Below are 12,325 nucleotides of genomic sequence, written 5' to 3'. Positions count from 1 at the left end.
AACAACAACAACAAAGTACTTGGTTTCCAAATTAAGTCACTGAAGTTTTGAAGTATTTTAATTTGATTTTTATATAATTACTTATTTTTTATTTTTGTGTTTTGAAATTCGTAAAATTTAGGGAAAATGTTGGTTATTGTTCAGAGAACACTTTCTTCCTATAATATTCCTAGGATAAATTGCCAATTTTTGTTGACATCTCCGTTTTTTACCTCATTCTGCAGAAAGAAATTTTTTGTGGAATGACCTTAGGCCTGATTCTTTCTATAAAAATAGGATTTACTGGAGAAAGTAGGTATAGTAATCCATTTTATTTTAAATAGCTCAGGTGAGCTATTATCTTCACAACATGTCTGTGGAATAGTAGGGAAAAGCAAGGCTTATTCCCATTTTACTTTTCGGAAAAGAGGTGGTGAGAACTGTTGCTTTATAGCAGGACCAGAAATAAAACTGAAATTTGATGTAGTTACAAAATCATATCCTAAACTAAGGAAGAATTATTTTACTCTTTTAAACTTCTTCCATAAGTTGCTGAATGCCCAATTAGATTTGAACTATTGAGTTATTGTCCATGTAATGCATTTGCTTTGTCTGGATAGAGATAAAAGAGAAAATAACCTTTTGTCTCGATACAAGTTCTAATTTCTGTTTTCTTTTGTAACAGGATGTAGGATATCCAGAATTTCTCAATATACGCCCATATATGTCACAAAGTAATGGTGACCCTGTCATGTATGGGTTATATGCTGTACTTGTCCATTCAGGCTATAGCTGCCATGCTGGACATTATTACTGTTATGTGAAGGTAAGTCTGTCTTTTTTTAGGTACAGCCAATGTAATTGGTAATAGATTCTTGATAAATAAGTATTGACTTTTGGTGCAAGGGCACCAGTCTTTAGAGGTTATGTAAGCCCTGCTTTAACCTTTGTAACCTTCGTTTTAGGGAAAATAGGAAATCTTTCTAGCAAATACATAGCCCCACTTAGAACACAGAGGAAGTGAGTTACTTTTTTAAAAAATCTATTAGAATCTTTACTATTATCAGATATGTAGAGAAAGAGTTGGGAAGGTAGCTGTTCTAATTGCTTGGGCTATAAAATTGCCTGATAAATATCAGAGGAATCTTAGCTAAGGGAAGGTATTTGCTTGTGGTAGAAGGTATGGAGATCGCCTTTCATATCTCTTTGGAACAAAGAACCTGAGGAGTGATGAAATGTGAGAGAATTAGAGATTATTGTTAAACCATTTAGGGGTCAACATTTGAGGCCCACCTCTTTAAATTGTTAATGTTTTCTGAGCACCTAGTTATATATAGGATTATATTAGAAATTACAGATTGTAGTTTTTATCACTCAAAGTAGAGAAGGGAGTCTAACACCTTTAGTGATCTTTTTCCTTTTATTTATTCATGACTTTAGGCTAGTAATGGGCAATGGTACCAGATGAATGATTCTTTGGTCCATTCTAGTAATATCAAAGTGGTCCTGAACCAGCAGGCATATGTTCTGTTCTATCTCAGGTAAGTCTTTTGATGGCTTCCTTTAGAACTTTCCTTTAGGTCTGTCTAGGTCCTTTCAATGGAAATTAATTAGAAATTTCCCAGGAGAGGATAAATATTTTAAGAAAAAATTTCATTTGTAATCTCCAAAAACAAGTAATTTCAAACTCACTTCAGAAGTTCTACCATGGATCCCAGATGTGGAGAGCGTCCTGGGTACCAGTTAAGTGGGTGTTAGTTTTAGTTTGGCCTAGAACTTCAAGGGCCTTATATTCTAGGATTATCCCTTTAAGGTAAGACTATGTCAGAATGTACTCTTTCAAAAATAAGTTAACTTGTTTCTGAGCTAAAACCAAAATGTCACCTAGGGATTATAAGAGCGTTTGCTCTGTGGCATTTAAGACCTAGAATTCTGATTTAAGGTATTTGGTGCCCGTTTGTACTTTGCCAGAGAACGATATAGCTAACAAAATTATGGTGAATGGAAATCCTTAGCATCTGAATTTAGGATGCAACAGAGGTAGCTATCGTGTGGGTTTTCTTCCCCATCCCTTGTTACCGTGACCCTGGAACACAGTCAGTAATCAATCAGTTGCTACTGAATTAAAATGAGGCATTTTAGAATTATATTAACTGCTTTGGAACTTAACCAGTCCAAAAGTTATCACTTTCTTTACAGTTGGTATGTTCAATTAGGCTCATATACCTGAGACTATACAAAGTTACATTGGTTTATAGGACAAGATAAGATTTATCTAGTGATTATTCTCTCTATATGGGGCATTTAGCAACATTAAGGTCCACTCTGGTGTGGCTCTATTTCTTGCCGTGGTCCTTTTACTTAGTATTTGTTTAGTTGCCACCTATTTTGTTTACTGTCTTTTCAATTTTATTACTAACTTCCTTCTCTTCCCAGAATTCCAGGCTCTAAGAAAAGTCCTGAGGGCACCATTATAAAAACTGCCTCTGCCCTTTCTAGCCGAGCAAATAATGTAGTTCCTGAACACATAAAGAAAAATATTAGTAATGGTGTCATCCCCTCACCACTGATTGGAAAGGTAAGTAATTTGTAGAGCATCAAAACACCTCCTTCCAGGAAATAAGGGTAATATGTATCAGTGCTTATGAAGTTAACTGTCAAGTCATTATCATTTGGGAAAAAGAAATCTGGTACAGGTGATTCTGACCTGGCCATTTCTGTGCTGTTGGGAGCTTAGCAGAGAGTGAAATAACTTTCAAGCAATTTGTGTGATTTTACTCTATTCTTGTATAGGATGGCAACATTAGTTGAGTAAGGGAAGGGGATGGAATGACTTATAAAAGGTGAATGCTGAGTAAGCATACTTAATTAAAAACTGCATAGTAGGCTTTCTTTCTTCTTTCTCTAATAGCTCTTCCTAAGCTGTGGGTTGAGAAAAATTTGGCAACAGTAAAAGGCTTCTAAATGCGCAGTGAGCAAAAATTAATCAAAAATCAAATGCATAATGAGTCCTAGTTGTTTCTGGCAGCACTTGCCCATGTTGTATTCAGCAACTTCACTGTAGCCTTGGTTCTGAACACATGACTTGCACACTTTGCACTGTACATGCTGTCATGCCCACGTAGTGCCAACAAGTGCTGCCAAAATTTAAAAGGGATGTTGAGTGGAAAAAGTTTAAGAACCCATACTCTAGAGAACATCTGTCCATAAGTTTGAAAAATGTATTAGCTCATCTCCTTTAAGAGATACAAAGATAGTAAAATGAAATAGCTATGTATGGAAGTGTTTCTTCCTTAGGCTTTTTTACAGTAAGCAAAATTTCTGCTTGTAGTTGTGAGAGTTAGTTTTGCCTTTCTTATATAGTGCCTTGCTTGTTTGTCCTTATGTTTACCTCAAAGTCCTTAAACTGTGCTTTCTTCGTGGATTTCCTTTAGAAACTGGACTTGGTATCAGTGAAAAAACATCAGACAGCAGAAGAAAATGGTGTCCCAGTTTCCAGGAATAGCCTTGTAGTAGGCCCTAAATCACAGAATGGAAGTGTTCAACTAAAGCTGCCCCTAGGGTCCCTGTCCCCAAAATTTTCTGCAAAGCCCATTCATGGACCCATCATACTGGATAAACTGGGGAAAAAAGTCAAGAAGCCTCTCTCCCTGCAACACCTTTCTCCATCACTAAAAGTATCTCAGGGGTTAAATGGCATCAGCAGCTTAAGTAGCACTAAACTTGAGAGCCGAAGGCAAGGCTCATGGGAGAACAAGAGTGCTGTGCTAGCTACCTCACCTAAGCTCCTGCCTGAAGTGACTGTCAATGGCCTTGGGCCAAAGGGTGAGTGTTCAGATCCCAAGAGGAAGGATTCCATCAGTTCCAGCCCTGAGTATTCTGCCAGTAGTGAGACAGCCAGGGGGCCCGAGACCCTGAAGAATGGAGTTGGCTGTTTCTGTACTTCTCAGGAAACAGACTATTCTGCTGGTGAGCGTACCAAAGAGCCGCCTGGTGGAGAGGATTCTAAGATGGTGAAGTTAAAGTCCCCTGTCCTGACCAATACTACCACTGAGCCTACAAGCATCATGTCCCCCCCACCAGCCAAAAAACTGGCCCTTTCTTCCAAGAAGGTGGGTATGTGAGGTCTCATTCCCTGCATGTGATCCATGGGGCTAGAGAGGCAGGTTTGATTTGCTTTCCAATCTTAGAATTGTAGAGTGACTGAGTATGAGAAGAGAAACCATAGGGGTTTGGGCCTCAACTGAGAAAAACAAAGTTTATTTTAGGTCTCCTTAGCAGTGTCTTGGGTTATGATAGTGATAGTAAGGGATAGAAAGGTAGGGATCAGAGATTTAAAGGAAACCTTGGGCTTCTGTCTTGTATTAGCTCATAGATACTTATTGTTAATGGAGATAAAATACACCTTGGGAATTCTAGGAAGATAGAAAGGGAGTTGTCTTTTAGCTTTCGCTAATTCTCCCCTTATTGGATGATAGATGGATGCATGCATAAACTAAACTCCAGTTTCTTATTCCTAAAACTTAGGGTGAACATCAGAAATGGGTTAGGGTCTGTTGCTCAGATAGGTGTCCTTGCCTCTGAATCCACAGGAAGACTAGGTGTGGTGGAGTTTGGTAGGGAACCATCAGCATGGAAAATGGCAGCCATCTCCTTCATGGAGCATGAGGAAGTGATGAGAAGATAGTAACTGTTGTGTTGAGATTTCTGTTGAAATTTCCTTCTTTTTTTCCTTTTTGTTTCTAACCGAAAACACTTCTGATTCTTCTTCTATCATTCCCCACCCCTTACCTTCTTGTTTGTTTTTTTGTTTTCTCTTCCTGCCCATCCCAACCTTCCCTCTTTGTGGGCTCTTCTTTCCCCTCATTTTTATTTTTATTTTTCCCTCTTCACTCACGGAAACCTTTTTTAGACCACCAAGTTTTTATTTATGTCGATAACTACAGGCCAGCACCCTACGGAGGGCGACCGGCAATGACCTCCATTCACCTCCCCGTTCATCATTCGCTGACCACACCTACCCCACGAAAATCACCCACCCTGTCTTTGCCTCTTCTTGGCCTGTCAGTAAAATCAGGTGAGTTGTACACATCGAACTCTAGAGGGATGACCATCTATTCTAATCTGGGGCTAAAGGAAGCAACTAAACTTAGCCCTGTGAAAGATATTGTACTATTAGATATTGATGTGAAGATAATTGATGACCAAACAAGGGATGGTAAAAGTGACAGTAATACATGTTCCTCATTGTTTCTTCTTTTTACCTATTAGAAATTTGAGAGAGGATCCTTCCTTGGTAAAGGAAAAGCTGAGTTTCCACAGCTTGTTTTCATCGTTCTTATTTTTCTGAGACTGTGTTCCATATGAATATATGATAGTAGACATAAATATATGTTCTATGAACTATATACTAAGACTTCCCTGAGTAATCTTGTTACATCTTGAAAAAGGAAAAGAAGATCTGAAATAAAGGTGATGTAAAGACAAAAGATAGCAGTAAGATAGCAGTAAGAATGAGGGCCTCATTTCAAAAATTGTTTCCACCCTAGCCAAACAATGTAGTTCCAGAGCATATCAAGAAAAATATTGAAATTGGTGCTATCCCCTCACCACTAATTGGAAAGGTACATTGATGTATGGATGTCAAAGCCCAAACCAGAAAACCTCCTAGGAATATGAGCTGTATGCAGTTTGCTTTTTCCATTTGCCTTTTGGCATCTGATGCTTTGAATTCTGAAATGATTCTGCTTCTTTTGTGGTTTCTGTTTCTTTAGTTTAGTTTAGGTTTGTTTTTTTAAGTATAGGATTTAGGATTTATACATTAAGAGGAAAAAAAAAGAAACTAGAATTGTAATGTAAAAGGATTCATAAAAAAATTAAAGGAAAAGCCCCTGAAGGCTGGATAGAGATCTTAAAACATTTGACCTTTTTGACTTAGGAAAAAAGGATGAGGTTAGAATACCTAATTCAACAAATGTTGTTTGTTCCTTTTCTTCTATCTCTGTCTTAGTTCCAGTGCTTGAAATGTATAGTAACACTAATATTGAGACTAAGCCTTTCACTTTGGGACAGAGGTTTGGAATGTTGAATAGGCATTTACTTTCTACTTTTTCTTCCCAGTTCTGTTTACAAAAAAGAAAATTCTTTAGAAATATGACCAGAAACTTTCGTGGTTTTATTTTGAATTGGGTTTCTTTTAGTAATTCTACCTAACCTACATAAGTCTATTATTTAGACTACTTGTTCACTGTTTAAGTAAAGAAAGACAATAGGAGATATGTGGACCTTTTAGTTGGCTTTTTCTTATACAGTTCCTTTATTTAATTTGTGTATAACCCGATAGTTTTGGGGCTGGAAAATGGAACCCACTGTTCACAGTTTTAGGCACTCAGCTAGTTCCAAGATTTTCTTATTGGGGGAGGTCTCTATTCATTTTCAAATTCTGATAGCATTTAAATTGAAAAACATTTCAGAATTTTCAGAAGTACTTTGAACTTTTTGAAGGCAATAAGCTATGTAAACAAAGTAATAGTTGATGTTAAAGACAAATTAAATCTCAGCTGCTGTCTTGACATGTTACCTTAAATTTATTCATACATCTCAAAACAATTGCATTAAGATACTTAAGGGGAAACAGTGTTTAAAATTCATGGCTAAGTCATTTGAGATTGAATTTTAGAAAGGATGAGGTCAATTTGGGTCTTTTGGAGCTAATTTTTCATATACCTGCCTTTCTGTTTTTAGGGCTGTTTCACCTCTCAAATCATCAAATTCTTTGAAGTCTGTCTTCAACTCCTATTCAGTCAAAGCTTCCCCACTCCCCTCCAGCTTCAGGCCTTCAGGGATGACTGAACCACATGGCTGCTCCTTTGCCTCCAATCCCCTGCCTCAGGTAAATGGGGACATCAAGTCCCCTTCCCACCAGCAGCAGGGGGCCAGCAATGCCCCTCAAAGCTTCTCCAAAAAGAGAAGGAAAAAGCATACAGGAGAAGACAGGCCATACAGAAGTCCAGAAGAAATCTCACAGGGAAATGGAGAGGCAGTTGACCTTTCTCATGGAAAGAAAAAGAAGAAGAGGAAGCGTACAGAAGAAGGACATAGATCCTGGACAGAAGTTGCTGCATCTGTTGTGCAGGCGGAACAAACACAGAGACCCACCTGGAATAAAGAGATAGGAAGGAAGTACGGGTTAGATGTGACTATTGATGGGCTGGAGGAAAAGAGCAAAAACCAAGAGATGAATGGCAGTCACGTAGGAGATATGACTGATGCCCCCTACCTTAGCAAGAAGAAAAAGGAGAAAAAAAGGAAGAGAATGGAGGAATATAATGAGGAACATTGTCACTATCAGAAATCATCTTTGGACAGGTGAGGATAGGGATAAAAGGACATCAAACATCAGTACACCTTTTTGAGATTTAAACTTATATTCTAGGTGCAATACTGTTTGACCACAATCTTTAAGGAAAGTGTCAGTAGAACATACCAGACATAGCTTCAAGCTGTGGTTGGGTCGGTTGGATACAATACATTGTCTCCTGGTGTTTCAGTCTAGATGTAAGCCTGTAAGTGATAGTATAATTGATGGCAGCCTTTCATACATTTATTACTTATTTTAACTATGTGTGTTAAATAGTTTGAGCTTATTTAGATCCCATACTAGGTTTTTTTTTAGTCCTTTCTTGAGGTCCATACTAGACTACAAGAATTTGGGTGATAGTATGTGGGGACTACCTCTTGCTAGATTATAAATAGATAGGAGAAAAGTGCATTTTGGCATTTTACTTGAAATGAGGTTTCTTTAAAATGAGTTTCTTTTTATTCTTTGTTTTGAGTAAGAGATTTAACTACTTCCCGTAATTCTACAGCAGCTACTCTATTTGTGATAAGGATGAGCCAGAGTCCATTACAGAGTCCCCAAGGAAGAAGAAAAAAAAGAAAAGAAAGCAAAATTCAGAACAGGAAATAGAAGAGAACGAGCACCAAAAACACCAGAGAAAGGACTGCCAAAATGACCACAAGATCATCCCTAAGGAAAACACTTTTTGCAAGGACAGCAATCAGTCTCAATCTGTGAATGGCCAGCATCCTGGAAATATTGCTCCATATTTGTTTTTGGGTGAGATGAGGGGTGATTAGGAGGTGGGCAGTTTGAGAGAATAATGTCTTATATGATTGATGGGTCATGGCTAGTATTTCTTGTTTTGCTTTGTCTTTCATTTCTAGGTTTCAGGCATTCTGATGTTTAGACACACTGTTATTTGAAAACTAAAACTTCTGTTTTGAAATGATTTGTGGCCTTCTAGCATAATTTATCCAATAACACTTGAAATGAGATAAATGGGGAGATGAGGTATTTAGAAATTCCTTATTTTATTCAAGAGGAAACTGAGGCTCAGAGAAAAGTGAGTTGTACAAAATAATACACGTAGCTAATAACACTGCAAATTCCCAGTTCATTGTCATTTCCAACATACTGCCTGCCACCCATGCTTCACTACTGATAGGGTATGTTGAATGGCAACCATGATTGATTTAGTTATCTGGGTTATCCCAGGTTAGAGTTAAAAGTTTATAAAGAAACAGATACTGTCTAATACTCCAGTAGGGCCCCAGGTATGACAGTACTTTTGGAGAGATCACCTCAAGTATAAGGGGGGATTGATTCATACTAACCAGATTGATAATATGGCACCAACATTGTGCCATATCATAATTTGCAATCAGAAAATATAACTGCCAAGATGACCAAAATAATCATGTCAACTGATCAGTTAATTCTTTTCCGAGTCTGCTTGGGAAATCAATATCACATGGTTGCTTGGTAAATATAGAGTTGCAGCTAAAGGCATTAGACATTTTTAATGGTTACTGTCATCAAATTTTAATGACCTCATCTCTGTATTGAGATGTCTTTGCCCAGCAAACTGAAATCTTCATGTTAGCTGGACAGGACACTCTCTCCTCTTGAGAGGTTTGGTAACTTATTGACAGATTCTTATTACTCTTTGACATTTCTTCTAGATTTCATGTAGATTAATAGTGTCAAACATAAATAGAAATGGGCCACTAAACGACACATAAGGATCCCTATGGGGTGCATATTAACTTAAAAAAATCATTTGTGCACACATGCACACGTGTGTGTGTGTCTGTCTGTTCTGTCTGTCTGTTTCTACAAAGTGTGATTCAGGCCATACTTTGGCATGTTGTGGGCCACATGTTTGATATCTCTGATTATCACCCACATGTTAAGATAATAAGATAACATTACCTTGACTATGTTACCATTAACTAAATTTCATAGCTTATTTAAATTTCAGTATGCTTGATGAGATTTGGTGATCTTATAATCTCATTAGTAAAATGCTATTTATTTTAAAAATAGATTTTACATCACCTACCTTTTACTTCCCTTTATCTAAACCCCCTTTCCTTCCTCCTTCCAGAGAACTAATAAAAAAAAATATGACAGTATATACACCACTGGATTAGAACCTCTGCAAAGGAGTAGGAGGAGGTTCTCATATCTCTTCTGTGGAATCAAGTTTTTTTCCCCCATTCACAACATTCAGTTTTGATTGTTTTATGATTGTCTGTTCATTTACATTGTTATAGTCATTGTGTATGTTGTTTTCCTGATTCTGCTTACTTCACTTTGCATCAGTCTTTCCATGTTTCTCTGTATTCATCATACTCCTTTTTTCCTATAGCATAGTGATATTCCATTACATTTTTGTACTACAGTTTAACCATTCTCCAGTCAGTGGACATCTACTTTGTTTCCAATCTTTGCTACTGTTAAAAATGCTACTATAAATATGTGTTGGTATGTGTGGCAATTTTCTTTTTTGTCAGTGACCTCTGTGGGCTATATGCATACTGTCTCTGGGTCAGAGGGTATGGATATTTTAGATGCTTTATTTTTGTAATTCGATATTGCTTTCCAGAATGGATGGACCAATTCAGAGCTCCACCAACCATAACTCCACCAATTTTGACTTATTCCATCTTTGCCAATTTGCTAGGTGCAAGGGCAAACCTCAGAGTTGTTTTGATTTACATTTTGTGTATTAGTGATTTGGCTCATTTTTTCCCTATGATTATTAACAGTTCTGCAGGTATATCCTTTTTGAGGAATATATCTCTTCTGTTATGATTATTTTGAGAGTGTATATTAGGATTTGAAGCTTATTTTGTTTCTTTTCACATCAAATATTATAGTTCACATTAATGACTTACTTTCTGTCTTTTCCAAGAATAAATTTCAGATAACTGCCTTTTCTGTTAGTTGTAAATGGAATTATCTTTTTTTCCTACTCACATTGTTTTATTGATGCTGTTTTTTTCCCCATTATTGTTACTTCTCATTGACAAATCCCCTACCGCCAATAGAACCATTCTTTGTAACAAATAAGTATAGTTAAAACAAATCACTACATGATCCATAACTGCAGTTTAGTGCCTTATTCTGCACTTCTTGACGTATGCTGTCCTCTGAAGTCACCCTTGGTCACTGCAAAATTCTGAGCTCATCTAGTGTTGTTTTCCTTTATACTGTTGTAGTCATCATGAAATTGTTATCTCCTGATTCTGCTTTAAGTGGGTTAAGTTTCCTTACTATTCTAGTCCATGATAGGAAGAAACAGCATCATCTATGGTCTCTCAAAAGTAAAAAGATGAAAACTGGGTGTGCACTAATTGAGGAAATGGCTGAAAAAGCTTTGCTATATGAATGTAATTCAGTCGAATTGTGCAATAAGAAGAAGTGAAAGACAATGTTTCATGTTTATATAGCAGTTCCTTACATATTTATTTGATCTTACGACAACCCTATCTATTATCCCCATTTTTCAGATGAAGAAACAGGTTCAGAGAGGTTAAGTGACTTGCCTAAGGTTATATAGCTAGTAAGTATCTGAGGTGGAATTTGAACATAGATCTTCCTGACTCCTAAGTCCAGTGCTTTATTCATTTTGAAATGCCAGCCTCTCAGATGAAGAATTTGGAGGAATATGGGAAGATTTTTATGAAATGATTGAGTAAAAAAGAAGCAGAACTAAAAGAATATACAGTTAATACACCAGTGTAAATAAAAAGATCACCAAAGGAAAGCCGAACTCTGGCTAACTGAAAAGCCAGTCATGGTCCTGGATGGGGAGTGGGAGGGACTACTAGGACAGTATTTTGTATACATTGTCAGATTGGATCACCATATTGGGTGTTTGCACTTAACTATGTTTGTTACAAGGGAGAGTTCCATTGTGAGGGGAGGGGATATTTTTCCACAGATGACTGTGATGTAAAGAAAAAAGTGTCAATGAAATTATTCTAAACATAATATTGACTGTTTCCTTAATGGTTTAACTTGAAGATGTTATATAAATCTTTATAAATATAACTCTTATTCTAATTGCAGAGAAGAAACAGGCTCCTCTTCAGCTCTGGAATAAAGAGAGAAAATCTAATATAGTCCAGGAATTGCTTGAATATTCATCTGATAAAGCTTATGGGAAAAAAGGTACTGTCTTTGAGATCAAGCCTATTTTTGTTCCTTTGGCTAAGATTTCCCAAATTCTCAAACGTACTTGAGATGTGGAAGATCCGAAAGGCGATGAGGGTGTCCTGGAATGTTGTAAAAGGCTATCAATCATTAGATTAGAGAAAACAGTTATAAAAATTGAATGTGTGTTTACAAAATTGAGTCATCCTTAGCAGCAGCAAATTTCCTGTACTGCTTATCAGTAAAGACAAAAATTTGAGGCATAAGTGTAATGTTAGATAGTTTAAAATTTGATTTTATTTTTTAATATTCAAACAATGCTTACTAGTTGGCTTTTTATTAAAAAGGTGAATCTCAGGTATATGTGATACTCAGCCAAATGATCTTTTATCCCTTTTTTCCTCTCATGGCCATCTTTATTGAGGAGGATTTGCTTTTTTTTTTTTTTTAAAGTAATAAGCCTTTTATTGGCATGGCAGAGCTTAACTACAGCACCAAGGGGAAAGTGGGGTTGACAAAAAAAGGATACTGTAGAATTCACTAGTGGGGGAAATAAATGAAGGGAGTGGTGGTCATCAGGTGAAGGTAGAAGGATAGGATACAAATGAGTATTTTGCCAGGTAATCTTAGGGAAGTGAGAGAACAGACATGTATTAAGTCCGTACTATGTGATAGACCCTGTGTTAAGTGCTTTACAAATAGATCTTTTGATCCTCACAACAAGCTCTGGAGGTAGATGCTGTTATCCCCATTTTATAGTTGAGGGAACAGGCAGGCAGTAGTTAAGTTACTTGCCCAGGGTTATACAGTTAGTACGTGTCTAAGGCAGGATTTAAACTCAGG

At 36.9% G+C, this 12,325-nt stretch overlaps 1 protein-coding gene across 4 annotated transcripts in view; it reads left to right on the top strand.

The window, feature by feature from the left end:
• Positions 1 to 12,325, top strand: part of USP36 (ubiquitin specific peptidase 36) — a 40,393-nt gene that overhangs the window by 20,153 nt on the left and 7,915 nt on the right. For 3 of the 4 annotated variants that reach the window (XM_020965936.1, XM_020965937.1, XM_078155830.1), the window contains 8 exons: positions 665 to 805; positions 1,420 to 1,520; positions 2,416 to 2,557; positions 3,414 to 4,091; positions 4,926 to 5,056; positions 6,724 to 7,347; positions 7,848 to 8,098; positions 11,399 to 11,500. In XM_020965936.1, coding sequence (XP_020821595.1) covers positions 665 to 805; positions 1,420 to 1,520; positions 2,416 to 2,557; positions 3,414 to 4,091; positions 4,926 to 5,056; positions 6,724 to 7,347; positions 7,848 to 8,098; positions 11,399 to 11,500 — 2,170 coding nt within the window. The remainder of the gene's footprint in view (positions 1 to 664; positions 806 to 1,419; positions 1,521 to 2,415; positions 2,558 to 3,413; positions 4,092 to 4,925; positions 5,057 to 6,723; positions 7,348 to 7,847; positions 8,099 to 11,398; positions 11,501 to 12,325) is intronic. The other variant, XM_020965940.1, reaches the window with a different exon arrangement.

The sequence above is a fragment of the Phascolarctos cinereus genome, unplaced genomic scaffold (genome assembly GCF_003287225.1).
Source record: "Phascolarctos cinereus isolate Bilbo 61053 unplaced genomic scaffold, phaCin_HiC Scaffold_5;HRSCAF=322, whole genome shotgun sequence".
NCBI lineage: Eukaryota > Metazoa > Chordata > Mammalia > Diprotodontia > Phascolarctidae > Phascolarctos > Phascolarctos cinereus.
The sequence above is the reverse complement of the archived record's forward strand: the minus strand, read 5'-3'. Positions and strand labels throughout refer to the sequence as shown.